Raw genomic sequence first — 20,504 nt, 5'->3', positions numbered from 1 at the left:
TTCCAACAATACCTCCTCAATCGCAACATTGGTAGAGTCTTTTTTGTTCTCATCATTTTTCAATGATTGACAATTCTTTTTTATGTGACTAGACAATCCATAATTCCAACATTCCACATTTTGCCAAGACTTGGAATTAGCTCATTTATTCTTTGAATTCGATCAACCATTACCCTGATTAGAATTCATTTCATAACTTTAGCCCTTAATCCCAAAATTTAGGGTAGAGTTTGATATTATCGCTTTACTCAAATTTTTTTGACAAACTTCCTCATCCAGAATTTGATCTCTAACACCATTAAACTTTAATTTAGAGCTCATTGTAGAATTACTAATCAATTCTTTCATGGGCTCCTAACTATTTAGTAGTAACACTATAAGAATTCTCCCAACATTGAAATTACACTTCACACAACTCAACAATTTCTTGCTCGTTAGAAACTCTAGAAGGGAAAAACTTTATGAAGCTTATTGATATAAAAGAAAAAAGAATAAATTTTGTATTACATGAGGACGAGACAATGAATAAACTCAAAATCATAATTTCTACACATAATTAAGAAGTTCATTGAGGGAATTACAACAACCGCTTTAAGACAATGAAAACACCAAAATGAAATACAAAACTACAAAAAATGTCAAACTCAAATCAATTCAATTACAAAATTCTTCTTGGGAGTCCCACAACATATATTTTTTTTCTTTCAAATAAATAGTTGACTTCTACCAAGATAAACAATGGAAACCATTGCTAATGACACTGAAAGAACGGTATGCATTGCAATGAGAATCCCACCAATGAGAAGTGCAAGAAGATTGTCGATTCTAGGACCATAATACCAATCCAGAATGGGTTTCATGACAAGCCAATCATCCCCACATTCCCAATAGCAGCCAAGACCTCAGCAACACTAAAACAAGAAATTTTAAAAGTTTTTAAAAAATTTGAAATAAAAATAAAATAGGTTTAAAACCTAAAGCCCCACCATGACTTTGGGCTTCAGCTTGTTTCTTGAAATACAAGGCCTTGCCCTGCGGGCTTGGACCGAATTCATCAATGGGTTGGGCCAAACCTGCTTATGTCACAGTTGCTATAATCCCCGGCTGTGACCTAATCACTGCTTGCGAAACAAAATGTTCAGGAATGTGCCGGGCTCCCGCCATCTACCAGTTTGAAGCTTCTCTCTCTAACATTCCTCCACCTCTCTTCCATGAAAGCAGTAAACCACACCTCAATCGTACAACTCCAAAGGTTTTTCTAACCGTACACCTCCCAGGGCTTTTCTAATCGTACACCTCCCAAGGTTTCTCTTTCTCTCTCTAGTTTTTTTCTGCATTTCTTCAACCTCACATAGCCATACCATATTAGGATGATCTCATTTTTTTTTTTTTTTTTTTTTTTAATTTTAATTTGTTTTTATTTTAATATTTTATATTTTAAAAATGTATTGATGTGAAATTTCATTATTTTTGGGAGTTTCAATCTCTGTAGCTGCTGTCTGAATCGTTTCTAGGGTTTCTTTTTTCTGAATGTTTTGTAGTGTTATTGATTTATGACGTGATGTTTGGATTTTTTGACGGTTTGTTCACTTTTTTAGGTTTCTATTGTTCTTCATTTTTCCAGCGTTGCCATTGGAAATCCAGGGGTTGTTCATGAAGTGTTAGTGAAATGGAGTGCATGTGTTTTGGGGGGTTGGGGTTGTTTTCTTGTGCTCTGTTTGGTTGGTGAGAAATGGTGGGAGAAGGACGGAGAATAAAATGACTTTCAATCTAATAAATGAGAAATGGGATTTGTGTACTTTGGGGTATTGGGAGTGATTTTCTTGTGTTCGGTATGGTTGCTGGGGACTTGTGGGGAATGCATACAAAATATAGTATTTTTCAATTAAATAATGGGAAATGAATGTGTATATTTTGGGGGATTGGAGTGATTGCTTGTGCTCTGTTTGGTTGCCGGGCAAGTGTGAGAAAAGAATACAAAATAACTGATTTTTCAATTTAATTAACAGGAAATGGAATATATGTATTTGGGAAATTGGAGTCGTTTGCTTGTGCTTCTTTGGTTGCTGAGAAAGCGTGGGAAAATAATAAAAAATATTTTTGTTCTTGAAGGAGAGTTTCATAAACTGTTTGTCAAAAACTTCTGCAAAATGCCTGTTTATTGTGAACCTTTTTTCTCTATGTTGAAATTCAGTCCTCCTAGGAGCCCAAGTTTAATTAGTTATGAGTTATTGCAAAATTGGTTGGTTGCAGGGGACTACTGTTATTCAGTAAAATAGTATCTTTCTTCCAATTTCTTTTTTGAATGCAGTTGTTTGTCTTATGCCTTGATGGAGTTAAACTCTGCTTCTTAGGATTCTTGCATTCTTCAAAGTTCATTCTTATATGGATTAATGACTTTCTTGGAAAATAAATCAGAATACAAGAAGTCAAAATCGGATGCTAGATTACACAAAATTCATGAAACACGAGGTTTGGCTTTCCTATGATACTGATCAAGTGTTCAGTTTATGATGGGAGGAGTTGATGTCTCTGGAGTTGGTTAAAGATACTACATGAGTCCAACATCATGCTTTGGGGTAGAAAGTGAGATATATCATTCTAATTGCTCCTAGTTGGCTATGCTTCCTGAATCCTCAAGTGTTTAATGGTCTACCTGATAAAAGTGATTGTCTCTACTATTAAGTTCAAAATTTGTGATGATTAATTGATGCTGACGTGCTGTTACCTTGGATTAAACTTTTATTGGACTGTTGTGACTTCTTAATGCTCAATCTGTTCTGAATCTTTTGATATTTCCTCGCCTCTCTTGCGGTTTTCCATTTGACATTTGCTGTTTGTCAGGTGCATTTTATCTTATTTTATATCTTGACACATTGAGTAAGCTTGTTTGGGTCTTTGCATTCTTCATACTTCTCTTCAAGATTATTAGTATGTTTGCTTGTTCCACCAATGCCATTCCATTAACACAGCCATTTGGTCTAATGTTAATTTAAGAGAAGTTTGAAAAGCGAATTATCATTTGTAGATTTAGGACTTGAATTGTGTTGATACCAAATAAATATCTGAACAATCCTGTAACTAAATTTGAGTAATCTCAATAACATCAATGCTGACACATAGATACAGAGACATAGGTCTTTGTATGTTTACTCTAGCTTTACAGAAAGATGTGAGGAAAAAAGTGAGATTGCGATGGAGAGGGACATTATCAGGTCTGGTTTGTCTTGTTAATGTGAAACACTTCAGCTTCTGGTGTGAAGGTGAGAGATGAAGCTTCAAAGATAAAGTGTAACATGCACTCTAGCAGGAATCCAGTACATATGGAGTATTTTCTTTGGGCACAACATAACTGTTAGAAACATTTTTATTTGATAGGCCCACAAGAGATGTGTGTTTGGGCATATATGATGTAAAGTGTATTACAAAAGGGTGAGTACATCTTTAACACTGATTCCTGTAGAAACTTTGAAGGAAATAAAAATCAATGAAATCAATGTCTATTTCTCAAAAAAGTTGTAAATTTTTTTACAATGTGAATATTGTATTTTTATGTGTTCTTTTGAACAGGACAGCATTGTTTAGCTTGTAAAAAGATTAGATGACCTCTGTGAATATAAACTGTTGAGAAGCATCCTATTAATACAGATAAATTCCCATCGCTTGCATAGGAGTTTCATGATGGAACCATGAGATGTAATATCCATTCCTACAATTTTTGTTTGGCATTTATTGCATTCAGCAGAATTAAAATATATATTTGAATCGACTAAGAGTTACTTTTGTAGAATTGCTCTGACATGGAGCAACAACTGTCTAGTTTAGTTTATGCACCATTTATAAGGAAAGATTTTTCCTTCATTTCCTTTTACTTTGTACTTTTGTAGGGCAGGAGTTAAGCAAATATGTTAACTAATGACAAAGGAAAAGCATATGGGGTAAGAGAGTAACTATCTGATTTTGATTTGTTATTTTGTTTTTTTTTTAAATTTCATTCTTTTGTTTTCCCTATCTTGTCTGGTTAAGTATTTGTGGTTTATATGCAGTGGTAGCAATTTGGGTGAAGGTTTTACTTCTGATGAAAAATGCCCTAAAGTTAATTGGTCTCAACATGCCAATGCACATGATAATTTCTTAAGCCCAAATAAGTTCTTGGGTTCAAATTTTCTTTTCTCCTTATCGACACAGAGACCTTGTACCATCAAAGAAATGGGTGTGAGGTACGTAACTCTTATATGTCTTACTTATAATAACATCCTTCTTTTGGATATGGAAGTATAGCTTTATGTTTGTTCCAAGAATATGCCTTTTCATCTAATTTATTAGTGGAAAAGCTAGGTTGAGTGGCTATTGGAATATAGAATCTACTGCATAAAAAATATCCCCATCGACACCAATTTCAACGATCGATAGTCACATATTTATTCTTATACTAGAGGGAATATAATATTTGCTCTCTCAACTTGATCACATTTCTAATGGTCTTTGCTAGTTTTATGTGTTTATCCTCGTCACCAAAAACAGTCTGAGTCTAATGGTCTTATATTTGAAGTGCTTCATAGGATGCTTGTGTTATGCTCCTCTTGAATTTGAAACTTATTACTTGGAATTTTAAGCTGATTGCTAGAAATGACCTAGAGTCGATAGTTCTTGTTTGATGAATTTTCTATTTTACACTTGAGGCTTGGCTCAAGTGGTGAAGGATTGAGGTGAAGATGTGGTAGGTTCCAAGTTTGATTCCTTATAGGGAAAAACGTTATTGGAAAAAAGATGGACCTTTCTGTTGGCAAATTAGAGGGTTGGCCGCGTCCATCAACTCCCCTTGTGTTCACCGTGGGCGTTTGGGTGAATGCACTATAAGGCTAGGGTATGCGCCTTTCCTAACAACAATTGCTTTTAGGAGAGTTGGTAGTGCCTGAGGTCCTACACTTTCTATTTTAGTGCTCCATGCAAGATTTATCAATATTTGGGTTGATTACAAATTGTAAAAATTGGCTACTGGAGGATGGTGGTTGAAGAGTTGTGAATCAGCCGATCATCTTTTTCTTCATTGTCCCATTGCATTAGTATTTTGGCATGGATTGGTCTGCTTGTCCAATCTTAAATGGGTTTCTCCTAGAGGCATAGTAGGGATGTTAGGAGTATCCTTTAAGGGATTTGGAAGCTTACCAAAAGGGAAGAGTCTTTGGTAAGTGGTTGCTTTATTCTTTGATATGGTTGGAGAGGAATGCACAAATTTTTTAGGATAAATGGAGATTTTACGATGCCATCTGGAACTTGATTTGTTTTTTTCCCCGCCCTATGGGCCTTGGTCACTAAGCCTCTTGCGGATATTCCTTTGTATCTTTTAATGCTAGATTGGAAGAGTGCTTGATATTCAAATAGGTTAAAGAAGAAATTTATGATTGATTGTTTACCCTTTTTAGTGGGTCCGATAAAGCTAAATTTTAATGAATGTTCTTTGGATAGCCTTGATTAGATAGGCATTGGAGGTCTCATTAGAAATTATTTTGGTACAATATTCAAAGCTTAATCTCAGCATACAGAATTAGGGTTGACTATCAATGTGGAGATATTGACATTATCAGGGGTTTTGCTACAAGCCAAAGCTTTATGCCTATCCAATCTAACTATAGAGGGAGATTTTGCTATTGTATCTTGGGTGACTAGTAGAGAAAGAGGCTTCTGAAAGTTTGACAACTAGATTCATAAAATCATAGATGTTATTAGTGAGTTGGGTTGTTCCTTCTCTTAGGTTCCTTGTTCAGATAACCAAGTTGGAGATTAATTAGCCAACCAAGGAGCAAAGCAGTTGGCCTCCTTTGTTGGAGATCTCCTTCCACCTTGAATTTCTAATGTTTCTTTACTATATTTATGTTGGTTTTCTCCTTTTGGGGTTGGGCTAGTTTTTGTGGATCTAGTTACTTGGTTACTTTCTAGCCAAATTTTGTACATCTTTGAAGGTTGCTTGTCCTTGTATTTATCAATTGATTGATGCATGAAGATGTTTGTTTCTATTTTGAAAAAAAGGAAAAAAAAAAAAGAAAAAAAAGAAAGGAGTTGCTGAGCATGAAGAGTGAAGTGTTTTGAGTTACACAAAGAAGATGGTTTTAGAAGAAATTTGGTTTTATAATAGAAGGATGAATGTTTCAATTCAAATCTTGGGTTTTCTTTCTTACTTCGATTTTTTTTTTCCTTTTCTATTATTGATGGGGAGAGATTTGTTGTAGAGAGGTGGGTTTCACAAGAAAATACAGTGTATTTGCTGGCTCTTAATTTGATTTAGTTTAGTGACAATAAGAATACAATGTTTATTAGGGTAAATAAATTCTTGGGTAATAGAAAATTCATTTCATTGCTAACTCTAGTTGGGAGTGACTATGGTGGTTGGTTGAATCCAAGCTTCCTAGTCTCCTCTTGTTTTGCTACTTTGTTAGTTCTAAAAGAATACCAAAAAGACATTTTGTGAGGGATCGAAAGGGGTTTCTAATCAAGATTTTTGAATAAAAGAGGGGAGGTCAGGACTACTTCTTTGTTGATTTGTTTGCAAGAAGAACTGTTGTAATTTTTTGAGGAATGTCATGGGTCCTTGGATATGGGCTTTGGTATGCATGGAAGTATTTGTGGAGAACTTGGGGATTAAAGGGGTAGTTGGAAGTATGCTTTATTTTAATGTTCTTTTGTAGGGGGAGCTAATATAGGCATAGATGCAGTGTGAAGATAATATTTTGATGTTAGATTAATGATGTAGCCTTCACTATTGAGATGACTAGATGGATAAGAATCCTCAACTTGAGGGAGATTAAAGTGACTATCAAGGGTGGCAATAGAGAGGGGATTATGAGGACCTTTTAACTAGAGAAGTTTCTTGGATGCAAATCTAGAGAAGTGTGGCTTCGGGAAGGTGATAGGAACACTGGCTTCTTCCATAGGATGGCTAACTCTCATAGAAGTGGGAATTATCTGGCCAAGATTAAAAGTAATGGAACCTACTTATCAGAAGAGCATGAGATTTAGGGGGTGTGGTTAGTGCTTTCTAGAATCTGTTTGATGAAACCTGGTGATTGGCATCCAAGTTTGAATGGGTTGGATTTTGAAAGAATTGGAGGTGAGGATGCTGCCAAGTTGGAGAAGGCTTTCTTTGTGGAAGAGGTAGTCGTCGCCTTTTAAAAACTGAGCGGGGACAAAGCACTTGGCATGGATGGATACTCCTTAGCGTTCTGGCAATTTAGTTCAGAGTTCATGAAAGACTAGGTTATGGGATTCTTAAGAGAATTCCATGAGTATGGAAGATTTGTATGGAGCTTGAATGTTACATTCCTGGTTTTAGTCGTAAAAAAAGGAGAGGTTGAAGACCTTAGGGACTTCAAACCTATTAGTTTGGTGGGAGGCTTGTACAAGTTGTTGGCAAAGGTGTTAGCTACAAGGCTAAAGAAGGTGGTAGGTAAGGTGGTGTATTGATCCCAAAATGCTTTCGTTGAGAGAAGACAAATCCTTGATGTTGTGTTCATCGCTAATGAGGCTATAGATACTTTGTTGAAAAGCAATGAGAAGGGAGTGTTGTGCAAGCTTGATATAGAGAAGGCGTATGATTACTTAAGTTGAAATTTTTTGCTCTTGGTGATGCAAAAAATGAGTTTCAAGGAGAAGTGGGCAGGCTGGATAGGGTGGTGCATTTCTACTGTGATGTTATCTGTTTTGGTTAATGGCACTCCATCAGGTTTCTTTCACATCATTATGGGATTGAGGCAAGGGAATCTTTTATCGCCCTATCTATTAGTGACTGAGAGATTTTTGATAGGATGTTGGGTAAAGGGGAAGGGTGGAGATGAAGCTCAAATCACTCATTTTCTGTTTACCGATGTTTGTATTTTGCAAGGCTTCTCAAGATCAGATGGCTTAGTTGAGTTGGTTGCTAATGTAGTTGAAAGCCATCTTAGGTTTGAGAAATAATTTGGACAAAATTGTGATTTTACCGGTGGGGAGGGTAGAGAATTTGAAGGTTTTGGCCTTGAGCTCAATTGCAAGGTGGGGCACTTCCCTCCTCCTACTTGGGGCTTCCCTTGGGTGCACCACATAAATTTGTGGTAGTTTGGGATGTGGTGGAGAGGTTTCATAAGAGGTTAGCCATGTGGAAAAAACAATTTATATTTAAAGGAGAGAGAATCACTCTCATTTTAGAGCACTTTGTCTAGTATGCCCATTTACTTCAGGTCACTATTGCACATGCTTGGAGTGGTTAGATTGAGATTAGAGCAGATCCAAAGGGACTTTCTTTGGGAGGGGACTCCTTTGGAACGAAAGCTTCATCTTGTAAAGTGGGCGGTTGTATGCTAGATAAAAGTAAGGGTGACTTGGGTGTTAGATGCCTTTCCACTCTTAATAAGGTCGTCTTGTATAAATGGAGTTGACACTTTGTGGAAGAAAGAGGGGCTCTTTGGAAGCAAGTTATTAGTAGAAACTTTGGGTTAGAAGAAGCGGGATGGTGTATTTGAGAAGTGAGGGAGGGGTATGGAGTGGGGTTATGAAAGGATATCAAGAAGGAAGGATCTTTATTGAGTAACAATATTGTGTTTTCTATGGGGGAATTGTAGAAGAGTGAGATTTTGGTAGGATAAATGGTGCGGTGACGATGCTTCGTGTGTTTCTTTCCCCTCTTTGCATGCCTTGGCAGCTTAAAAAAAGGCGTGGGTGGGGTGGGGGGGTGGGGGGTCAGAACCTTTGTTTCTCTAGGCCTTTTAATGATTAGGAGGTGGACTTGGTGGAACAACTCCTTTTGACTATATAAGGGAAGAGGGTAAGTGCAGATTTGGAGGATAGAGTGCTATGGAAAAAGACTAAAGATGGGAAATTTTATGTTAAGTCCCTTTATGGTGCATTGGAGCTTGGAAACATAGTCATGTTTCCAAGGAGAATTATTTTGAGCCCTTGTGTTCCTTCCAAAGTGGGTTTTTTTTGCTTGGGAAGCTTTCTAGAGTAAAGTTTTTACTTTGGATCGACTAAAGAGGAGGGGGTGGTCCCTAGCTAATAGATGTTTCCTTTGTCTTGCTCAAGAAGAGTCTATTGATCACATTCTAATCCATTGCACTAAGACTAGGGTTTTGCAGGAGTTATTATTTGCTCTATTTGGTGTGACATGGGTTCTTTCATGGTTGGTTAGAGAGATTCTCCTTGGTTGGTATGACTCATTTGTGGGCAAGAAGCGTAAGAAGATTTGGATGGCGGCTTCCTTTTGTCTCTTTTGGATGGTGTGGAAGGAAAGAGATAGGATTGCCTTTGATGATGAGGAGCTTTTGATTCATATGATGAAGAACTCTTTTGTTTGTAGCTTTTAGTCTTGGACTAAGTTGTTTATAAATGCAAGACCTTTACCTTAAATTAACTTTTTTGATTGGTTAGGTTTTACATGAGGGTAGGTGAGATTTTTTGTATCCCCTTTTCTTTTTTATTGTTGCCTTTAGGCGCTTGTTATATACTTCCTATATGCTTTGGGTTGGCCTTTGGGCTCCCTTTATATATGATATCTTTCTATGCTTTTACTTATCAAAAAAAAAAAAAGGAGCTTTCAACTGTTTCTCATGTCTCTAGCAACCTAGGTTTAAGGATAGTTTTAAACCATTGTTTACATCTCTAACTTATGATACTTTGTTTTTTGATAGGCCTCTAACTTGGGATACTTATTAGACCATCTTTGTGCCCCTTGGCTTAAAACATCCTTGGGTATTCTTTATAATGTATTGGTAGAGGATCCTCTAAAGTTTTCCTAGACTCACTCCAAACAAGTCTCCAAAGGCTCTCTAAAACAAATTGCCAAAAGGTCTTCTCTATTTTGAAAGGAGGCTTATTTATAGATCAGATTATAATAAGTAGATTTTAGAAGATTCTCTAATTTTTATGATAGGCAAACAAAAATATTATTGATGGTTCTTAACAAAAGGGTAGACTGAGGTGCACAAGGCATAGGCCAAGGTTGCCTGAATAGCAAAGAACAAGGAGATTCTCTTAATATTAAAAGGATAATTAGTCAACAATTAAACACTTGACGTGTGGAAGGTGGCCGATTAGCACTCGACTTGTGGAAGGAGATTCTCTTAAGATTGATTTGCCCCTTATTCCATTTAGAAGACTAAGGCAATAATTGGCCCACTTTTGAAGCATACTACTTCCTTTAGCCCTTGCTTTAGCTGGCAATTCAAGGTTCTCATATCATTCCCTCTTCTATCGAGGATAATAGTTTTCCAACACCTTAATTAAGAAAAATTGACATTGAGTCCTAAAAAATCTTGGGATCCCTTGGATCTTGCCATGAATTGGAGTAGGCATTAGTTGTTAGGGTGCATGAAGATTTAAAATTTTTATGAGACAAATTTTGTATAGAATGCTTTACAAGCCTCACTTCATTTCATGCATCATGCTCAAAGTCTCCATTCAATAGTTTCTATCATGTCATTTTCACTTGGCCCATTTCACTTGGTCATTGCCACATATTGTTTGGTCAAACCATTTGTTAGACCATGTTTCACCTTATCCTTTGGCTATTAACATTCCTTTTAGGATTCAAATTGTGTTTGCTTGCTGATTCTTCTGTGACTATGTCTCATTATTAAAGGTTGGAAGTGTCTCCCTTGTTGTTAGGGCTTGTTTTTCTCTTGAGTGATGATATCCAAATATCAATTTAGTCCTACATGGGTCTTTTGATGATGTGGAGTTCAAGTGAGAGTACTCTCATTCAATTTAGGAATAGTTCAAAAAATTAGGGCCCTATTTGATAACTGTTTTTTATTGTTTTGTAGAACAAATGTTTGTTTGAACTTGAAATGTTTTTAACCTATTTTCTATGTCTTTAAATATATTTTAAAAATAACTTTTATTTGTAGTGCTTTATTTTTAATCAATTTTCATATTTGTATGATTATTTTTTAAAACAACCCTAAAAAAAAATATTGAAAACAACTAAAAAATATTCTTCGAAAACACTTGTTTTCTGGTTGTCAAATGTGTTTTTTTTTTTTTTTGGGGGGGGGGGGGGGGGGGGGGGGTGGTGGGGGGGCAGGGGTAAAAATTGACATTGATCAGAAAACTTTGAAGCATTTTGACTTGCACAAAAGCAAGGATTAATTGATGGGAATATGAGCAAATTATAGGTATCGAAGCCTATAAAAAAAGAAAAGTATTGATATTGAATTTTTTTAGAAAGAAATGATGATAATCATTATTGAAACACTACCATTCGAAATGAAACTTTGAGGATGCTAATAGTTACAATAATAACACACTGTTTATTAATTTATGGATACAAACATGACAAGTGTATAATATACAGAATGAAAATTAAATTTGCTGACAAGTACATGGAAGTTTTATGTGAGAATAATTATATTAAATTACTCAATTGGTATAGAATATTAAGGTTTTTCTTTTTTCTTTTAATTACAGATTTTAGCACTGAAAATAATTTGAAATACGACACTGGTTACTAACCCAATACAGAAGCAAATCATTTTGATTCAACACTAGCAAATTTTCATTATATAAATACTTTGTGGAATCAAAATACAACATTCTATTATTTATTATTAAGCTTTTAATATCTGCTAGTTTCAGCATTCCCCTTCCAAACTTTGATTTTTTGTGTAATTTATTAAATCGGGAAACTTGATGATTTATCTTGGCTGTTACTTTGCACCTTTTTTTACCTCTTTGTTGTTTCCAAATAAGAGATTCTGGACTTTGGTTCCTCTTCCTCCAAGTCTGTTCAGTCTGAGGTTCTCTCAACTAAACCTGTAATTGTCTCAACCCAGTTATGACATCAACCACATCCTACTGTATTGCTTGTTGCTTGTATAGTTGCCTTCTGAAGGCTCCACCCCTCAAAGTAGTCACATATGTTATTTGCATAACAAAACAATAGAGGTTCTGGATTATCTCTTGATCCAGAGATCTGTTGATTATCTCTGGATTCATCTTAGTTCTTTTTCCATGCTTATTTTAAGAGTGAATGGTCACCTTATCTTTTTTCAGATTAATAGTATTGAAAGTTTAACTTTTTTCAGATTAATGGTGTTGAAAGTTTAGAATTCCTTCAAGGTTAGACACTTTACTGGTGAGTGGCTGGTAAAACGCTTAATGTCTATAGCTGGTTACAGAAAAAGTATGCTCTTCAAAGCATTTAATCTAGAGAGTTCTGTTCTCTGTTTATATATTCTTGAGACAATGGATAATCTAGTTCAAAATTGTCCTATGGCTTGGAATTTTGCAAAACAGGCTAGGTTGTCTTGGATTTGTCTTGGATTCCTCCTAGAGCGGATATAGATAATGCCCATTGCTTTGAGAGGTTTTACAGGATTCCCATTGATAAGATGGTATGGTAAGTATCCATGCCTTTTTTTCTTTAGGTGATTTTGTTGGATTGACCGAGGTATCTACAGGGAATCAGCAGTAGGAATTAGAATGAGGTTATAAGCAAGGATGAAAATATCGGTAATCACGGATATATCGGTACTTCGATTTTACGGATATATCGGATATATCGGAGATATATCGGCGGATATTTTGGAAAAAAATATTGATAAGCTTAAAATTGTTAAAAACTCATAAAAATGTAAAGAAAACCTCATAATAATATAATTAGAAGTATAATAGACATTCTAAAGTTATTTTATTGAAAATTTTGATATATGTATATCATGATTTATTATATTTGATAATAATATCGTATGTATCAATAAAAATATGAATTTTATAAGTGTATATTTATTATTAAATTACACATAATATTATGATATTTGATTATAATATGTCTAATTTTAAAATATATATTAATATTAAAATATGATCCATTTAATTCAATTGTATTAAACAATATAAAATAAATTATGATATATATATAATTTTTTTAATATTTAATTAATTATTAATGATATTAAAAACATTATGAAGAAAATTATATAATTTTTATATTTTTGGTAATTAATTAAAAGATCTTGTATTTAATTATAATTAATTTGCTTTTTAAAATATTCTTTTAATATTTTCATACTGAGTTTAAGTATATATATATGTTTTGCACATTATATATCAAGGGGCTAGTTAGCCCAAACGGTAAGTGGTTGAACCCCAAACCTTTTGGTTTGGGGTTCAAATCCCCTCGGCAGCAAATGGGATTATGGGAAGCTACTGTAGCGGGGGCACTGTGGAGCACTGTAGCGGGGGCACTGTAGCGCGTTGACTGTACTGTAGCGGGGTTGACTTCGTTTGACCCGCGTTGACCAGGCGATATATCGTGAAAAATCGCCGATTTATCGCCAAAATCGCCGATTTATCGCGAGAAATCGGCGATTTTCCACGATTTATTCTGAAATATCGGTCCAGCGATATTTCTCCGTGAAATATCGTGTCGCTGTCCATCGATACACGATATTTCGGCGATATATCGCCGAAATATCGCGATATTTTCTTCCATGGTTATAAGTATGGGAGTCTTCTCCTTTGGAGCATCTTGATTACTTCAATGGATGTTCATTGGGAAACCATGGCCTGTTGGTAATTTGAGCGGTGTTACTAGATCACTATAATGGAACGATAAGGGATTTTTCTAGGCCCGAGGGTTTTTGATTGGAAATTTAGGCTGAGTTTTTACCTTGCTGGAAGGCTTGATAGAGGCATAATGTATGGGAATTTGTAACTTACGGGTGGAAAGGGAGGCAACCACTGTTATCCTGTGATTGTCATGGGAAGTGGGGAGCATGAAGATTTGGAATATTTTAAATTCCTTGGGAGGGATGAGCTGCTCTTTTCCTTGGATAACTGGGTCCACTGACTGGGTTGTGGCTTTATTGACTAACAGAGGAGCATTGTTGCAGAGACATTTACTGGGGACTCACTCCACCCTGACAATTTATGAGTCTCTGATCTGCTTGCTGGTAGTCATGGTTTTGAAGGTTCACATTTCTGTGAGCTACTTTGATTTGTTTCCTCGTGATCATTTCTTTTGTTTGGCTTAAAGAACAGCTAGTCCTTCCTGGAACCTTTTTATTTTTGACTTAATGATATTTCCCTTGGAAAATCATTATTTTATCTAGTCTGTTGTTCTTAATTTTTGAGAATGTCCTTGTTATTCATTATTGCCTGTGAAGTTTGCCATTGAGGCTTGGTGCAAGTACAAAAGGGGTAGCGGTGGGGATGTGGGATGTTCCAGGTTTGAGTCTATCAGGGACCAAAAACTAAAAATGTTACCCAGAAAAAAAAAAATTACCCTTCAGGTTTGAATAATTTCCTTACTCATGGTAAATTCAGATGAATGCATATTGATCAAAATGACATGATATTTATATCTATTAAAGTGCACATTGCTCAAAATGGAATGATATTTGAGTCTATTCAAATGTGTTCTAATATAGTTGCTAATTTTTTTAGGCCGATGATATGTCAAATTCAGCATATTCAAAGATTGCAGAGTCTGCAAGTTGAAAAGGTAACTAATTTAGATAGGTGTCATGAGGTTGTATTTTTTTGTTATATCCTAAGTCTCACATTAGGGGTTTATCGGTTAATCTTTCCTTTAGTGGGGGACACTTGCTCTTCCCTTTCTTCTCTATTTTCTGATTATTACAGAGAACTATGTTGCTTAGACTTGAAGAATCTTGATCTTGCTTTTAGTTTACATTTAACTACGTTAACTTCATTTTTCTTTGACCTGTTTTTCCATTTTATGCACATTCAGAGAGAAGTTTCTATTTATTTTATTTTTATTTATTTATTTTTATTTTTATTTTTTTTGTTAAGACACTTTTGATTGGAAAACTTTTTGCAGGCATGGGGTGCCCTTTCCAGTCTTAAGCTGTCCTCCAGGAATTATTCAAAACCTGGAAAAATGGCACTATTACTTAAGGATGCTAGTGTTGAATTTCCCCGGGATGTTAGAAAATGTAATTTACAGAGCTCACACAACACGAATAATCAATGTTTGGAACATAATCTACCACATCAAAATTTGGGTGAAACCAATTCCAGCTATAGTGAGACTGCAAGTTGCAGGGGCAACTCTTTTCGGTCAGGTAGTGCTTGTGCTGCAAATGCTGGACGGGGAGGTGGGCAAAATGAGACCAAACCATCAATGCTTTATAATTCTCATACACAAGTTGTGGGCCAATCATCTGGAACACGTAATGTGCATACTGGCCAAGTGAAAGAGTTGGTGGGTGCTTTTCCTAATGGCACAGATGACGATGACATACTTGAGGTAATTCATGCCATTTTTGTAAAACAGCAAATATCGATCTGAAGCTCTGTTAACTAGAATTTGCCAAGTTCCGGGTCTGAACTCTTCAAGTTCTTAAGTCAACTTCAAACTTTTAGTTTTTGCCATGTCGTTAGTTTTCTGAAAATCATATTAATTAATGCATTAAATCTGATGATTTTGTTAATGCATTCAATACGTGTCTGAAAATGGAATTCCATCTTTTGTTATTGCATTCATTTTGTTGTTCTTTTTCAGCTATACAAGGCATAAAATTTTCTACTCAATTCAAGTTATTAACTCTATTTAGCCAACTTTGGGGTAAAGATGAATTTTTGAACTGTGACAGGCATTTTCTTTCATCTAGGTCATGCTTCATGATGTGCTTTTGCATGTTAAGTGTTGATTTGTGTGCCTGATTCCTGCACTGACTTTGGATTTCAGGATATTGATGTGGACCAAATAGTTATGGAGCACTACCAATCAACTTGCACACCTCAACCATCAATTTCTAAGCTTCCACCTGTTACTCCAACTTTAAGCACAGTTAATATCGCAAAGCATGAGGAAACATTTCTCCCTTTGGAATTATGCTCAAACTGCAGTCATGGCTTTAAGGTATATGTGATTCTTGCATTCTGTTCTATTGTGATGCCATCTAATATGTCTGATTCCCGCACTTTATACAGCTAGGGCTTTGCCCAGAAGCTGCAAATCATTTACAGGAATTGAAGGACATGCTAATTGTCATATCAAATGAACTTCTTGACAATGTTGACCTTACATCAGTGCAGGTAGAGAAGCTTCGCCAAGATAGGTTTGTAGGACTCCTCTCTTCTCTTCCTCACTAGTTTGGTTTTTTTGCCTTTCCCTTTTTGGTGTTTAGCAAGTAAGAATAAATATTCGTGGAAACAAGAAAAGGAAAAGAATAGGACAGAAGGAATTCTGGCTACATCAGATCTTGTGGAATGGATACATTACTTTATTACTGTGTAGTTGTGTTTTGTTGTGGGCATAGATATATAACAACCAGAAACTTAACAGATTGTTTTCCCTCTTGCCTGTATATGTTCATTGTTAGATTGCACCTGAATAAGCAAATTCAGCAGCTTGAGATACATCTACATTTGGTTTCTGTTGATGAAGAAAGGAAAAATTCAAATTTTTCTGCATCCACCGCCACTCCTTGGGCTCAATTTCAAACCCCTCCAGCAACTGCAGTTGGGATTGATCCCATGAGATTTGATGCCCAGGTGCATTTACATAATGAGTCAGGCAACTATGAGAAGTGGAATACATCATCAGTTTCATTCTCTTCTATAGATAGGTTTGGTGTTACGCCATATCCTCTAGAGAGGGAACCATATATCCCAAAGTTAATCGAAGTGAACTATATTGAAGGCTCAAGTGACAAGAAGTGGAGTAGTGGGAACTTCCCATGGACAAAGAAGCTGGAGGTGCTCATCTGCATTGATGTTTGAAAATCTATTTACATTGCATGTACTTCTGATTGTTACACTCACTGGTCCCGTTTTCAGGCCAACAACAAGAAAGTTTTTGGAAACCACTCATTCCGCCCCAATCAAAGAGAGGTCATCAATGCTACAATGAGTGGATATGATGTTTTTGTTCTAATGCCCACTGGAGGAGGAAAGAGTCTGACATATCAGGTAAGAGAATATTTAACCATTATGGTGGTTCCTTTTTTTTAAGCCTTGATATGATTCTGTATGAACTGAAGAACTCTTCATTAATAAAGTTAGAGGGTTATGGTTGCAGAGGTTCCTGAAATTGCTTACTGGCATCAGTTTTCATTTTGCATCTCAATTTGCTACTCCAGTTCGTGATTTTTCAGTTGCAAAATTCAAGTTCCTGCTACACAACTTTTCTGGAACTGACCATATTTTTTTTTCTTTATCATATATCTAGGAGTTGGTTAATCAATAATGCAATGAACTGAAGGTTTTTGTGATTACTCCTGTACAAGTGATGATCTTACTCATTTGAGTTCCGTTATATTGCAGCTGCCTGCTCTTATTTCTCCAGGGATTACCCTGGTAATTTCTCCTCTTGTCTCACTAATTCAAGATCAAATAATGCATCTATTGCAGGTAACATATACTATGTAATTGACTCTAGTCTAGCTTTTATTGTATTTGTTTATCTGAGTTTTGATAACATTCGTTCTTCCTCTCTTTTGGGTTAACCTGTAGGCCAACATACCTGCTGCTTACTTAAGTGCCAGCATGGAGTGGAATGAACAACAGGAGATCCTTAGAGAACTCAGCTCTTGCAAATACAAGCTATTGTATGCAACTCCAGAGAAAGTTGCTAAGTGAGTTGCAAATACAAGCTCTTGCATCAGTAGTATTTTTGTGCTCAATTTTCCTTGAATGTCTGATAAAAAATTATTGATTGAACGTTTTTACATTGTAATGGCACATTTTCTGATCAGTATTGCTTTGAGGTCATTAAAAAATTGCCAGGAATAGATGTGATCATCAATAATTAATACAGATCAATTATGAATTTTGATATGCATGACCCTAAAAATAAGTTATAATTAATTAGAGAAAAAAAGTAAAAAAAAAAAAAAAAAAACATTTTATAGTAACATAGTCATGTGTATAGAAGTAGCTTTTGGGGAGAGTGTTTCTGACCCTATTCACTCAGCAGCTAATCAAGCAAGGAGTAATTGAAAAATAGTTTCTGTTGGGCTTTTCACCAAGCTGTTTATATGCTTTGTACAGTATGTAGAAGCCTTTTAACCGTATGGTCAAGGATGTGAGTGTTTTGTGAAATTTGTGTATGAGATAGAATAGGGAGTTTGTATCAAGTTCTCCTGTGCTGTATATGGTTGTTTTTTTCTTTTTTTGCCATGATGCAGAAAGACTTTTTTTCTCAAGATGGTAAACTTCTTGAGATGTGACAGGTTATGCATGTTAAATAGGAGTTTAGCAACATACATTTTGAGTGTTTTGGCTGAAAATTTGAGAAATGAGAGCTGTTGAGAAAACCCAAAATGAAAAAATTCAATGAAGTATTCACTCCCCGTATATGTTCCTCTGGAAACTGAAAAGGGTTTTTCCCTGTTCTCAGAATTGATTTCTTTTAGTTATTTAATTGAACTCCTCTAGAACTCAACAGGGATGATTAAGAATCTAAGGGTGGAGTTCAAGCTGTCTTGCGAAGTTCAGTCGTTGCCTGGGTGTGCCGACGAAAGGTTTTGAAGAGGTCATTTTGTACCTCTTAAGGAGGATGAAGGGGAGAATTGATCAAAAGGGTAAGGAATGGTGTCTAGGAAGACGAGTTTAAAACCTTCAAAATCCAATAGGGAACTCAAGAAGCTGGAGTGAACTGTAAGCTATAAAAAAGCTAAAATGTGTTCTAGCATGGGTATTTTTGGAGGGGCTTTTGGATCAGGGTGTAATTGAAGATAAGAATTTTATCGTGGAATGTTAGAGGAGCTAATGATAGAGATAAAAGGAAGATCATTAAGTCAGTCATCAAATCCCAAAGAGTGGACGTGGTTTGTTTACAGGAAACTAAAATTAAAGAAATGACTATGGGGCTTGTTCGTAGTCTAGGGGTGGAAAGACATCCACACTGGAGAGCAGTCAATTCTAGGGGTGCAACTGGTGGTATTCTGGTGTTTTGGGATAATAGATTGGTGGAGTTGGTTGATTTGGAGGAAAGGGTTTTCTTAATTTCGTGCCGATTCAAAAATTGCGTGGACGGTATATAGTGTGGGTGTTCACTGAAGTGTATGGGCTGGTCTGCAGTAGAGATAGAGAGGATTTCTGGGAGGAACTTGGGTCAATAAAAAGTTTATAGAGTGACCCATGGTGTGTGGGAGGGGATTTCAATTTGGTAAGGTTTCCAGAGGAGCGTAGTAGGGGGGGAGGGCTTACTGCTTCAATGAGGAGATTCTCAGAAGTGGTAGAGGATTTGGAGTTGAGGGATTTTCCTTTGATGGGATGCCCGTTTACATGGAGAGGCGGCTTGAATAACCAAGCCCAGTCTAGGCTTGACCGGTTTTTAGTGACAGACAACTGGGATATCCTTTTCAATAGGGCCGTGCAGGGAATTCTTCCCAAACCAGTCTCTGATCACTTCCCCGTCCTCCTAGAAGGAGGAGGTTTGAAGAGGGGACCTTCTCCTTTCAAATTTGAGAATATGTGGTTGGAGGAGGAGGGTTTCAAAGATAAGATGAAGACGTGGTGGGAGAGTTTAAATTTTACAGGGACATCCAGCTTTATCTTAGATGCAAAATTGAGGGCCTTAAAATTTTTTTTGAAGAATTGGAATAAAGAAGAGTTTGGTCTCATTGAGACTAAAAAGGGTGAAGCTCTCAGGTAGGTTGTGTATTGGGATGAAAAGGAGAAATGTTCAACTTTAAATCTAGAAGAGTGTGAAGCAAGAAAAGAGGCGAGGGAGTCTTATAAGTCTTGGGTGTTGTGGCTAAAGGAGGGGGACAATAATACCAGATTTTTTCATAGGATGGCGAATGCTCACAGTAGAAGAAACTGGCTGTCCAAGTTGAAAGTGAATGGTTGTTGGCACTCGAAGGAGAATAATTTAAAAAACAGTGTGGTGGGGGCGTTTCAAAAGTTGTATTCAGAAGAAAAGGGATGGCTTCCTTGTATCAACGGGTTGCCCTTTATGGGGTTAGTTAGCAGTGAGGTTGAGGGGTTGGAGATTCCTTTTTCAGAAGAAGATGTGTTTGCAGCTCTATCAGATCTAAGCAAGGACAAAGCCCCGGGGCCGGATGGTTTTACCATGGCTTTTTGGTTTTTTTGTTGGGATGTGGTGAAGGTTGAGATTATGGATTTTTTTAGAGAATTTCATGAAAGGGGCAGATTTGTAAAGTCTCTAAATGCCACCTTCTTGGTTTTAGTCCCAAAGAAGGGAGGTGCAGAAGATTTGAAAGAGTTCAGGCCAATTAACCTTGTGGGAAGCCTTTACAAGTAGTTGGCCAAGGTGTTGGCAAATAGAATCAAGAAGGTTATGAGGAAAGTGATTTCGGAACCCCAAAATGCCTTTGTGAAGGGTACATAAATTCTAGATGCAATTTTGATTGCAAATGAGGCTGTGGATTCTAGGTTGAAAAGCAATCAAGGGGGTATGCTGTGCAAGTTGGATATAGAAAAGGTCTATGATCATGTCAGTTGGAAGTTCTTATTGGCAATGCTTAAAAAAATGGGCTTTGGGGAGAGATGGATTAAGTAGATAGAGTGGTGCATCTCTATTGTGAGATTTTCTATTC

The 20,504-nt window shown here is 36.3% G+C and overlaps 1 protein-coding gene across 4 annotated transcripts in view; it reads left to right on the top strand.

Moving 5' to 3' along the window:
• The first annotated feature begins 1,142 nt into the window (after nt 1-1,142).
• LOC117926990 (ATP-dependent DNA helicase Q-like 4A) overlaps nt 1,143-20,504 on the top strand; it is a 28,287-nt gene continuing 8,925 nt past the window's right edge. Inside the window, exons 1-12 of one of the 4 annotated variants that reach the window (XM_034846338.1) lie at nt 1,144-1,304; nt 2,419-2,586; nt 3,888-3,938; nt 4,047-4,220; nt 14,416-14,473; nt 14,813-15,241; nt 15,683-15,856; nt 15,928-16,055; nt 16,320-16,695; nt 16,777-16,908; nt 17,263-17,349; nt 17,452-17,573. In XM_034846338.1, the coding sequence (XP_034702229.1) occupies nt 3,916-3,938; nt 4,047-4,220; nt 14,416-14,473; nt 14,813-15,241; nt 15,683-15,856; nt 15,928-16,055; nt 16,320-16,695; nt 16,777-16,908; nt 17,263-17,349; nt 17,452-17,573 (1,703 nt within the window). In that variant the 5' untranslated portion in view covers nt 1,144-1,304; nt 2,419-2,586; nt 3,888-3,915. Of the gene's footprint in view, nt 1,305-2,418; nt 2,587-3,887; nt 3,939-4,046; nt 4,221-14,415; nt 14,474-14,812; nt 15,242-15,682; nt 15,857-15,927; nt 16,056-16,319; nt 16,696-16,776; nt 16,909-17,262; nt 17,350-17,451; nt 17,574-20,504 lie in introns of all 4 variants that reach the window. The other 3 variants (XM_034846340.1, XM_034846339.1, XM_034846337.1) reach the window with 3 other exon arrangements.

Source organism: Vitis riparia, chromosome 12 (assembly GCF_004353265.1).
Source record: "Vitis riparia cultivar Riparia Gloire de Montpellier isolate 1030 chromosome 12, EGFV_Vit.rip_1.0, whole genome shotgun sequence".
Lineage (NCBI taxonomy): Eukaryota > Viridiplantae > Streptophyta > Magnoliopsida > Vitales > Vitaceae > Vitis > Vitis riparia.
Note: the sequence above shows the minus strand (reverse complement) of the source record. Positions and strands in the feature narration are given on the sequence as shown.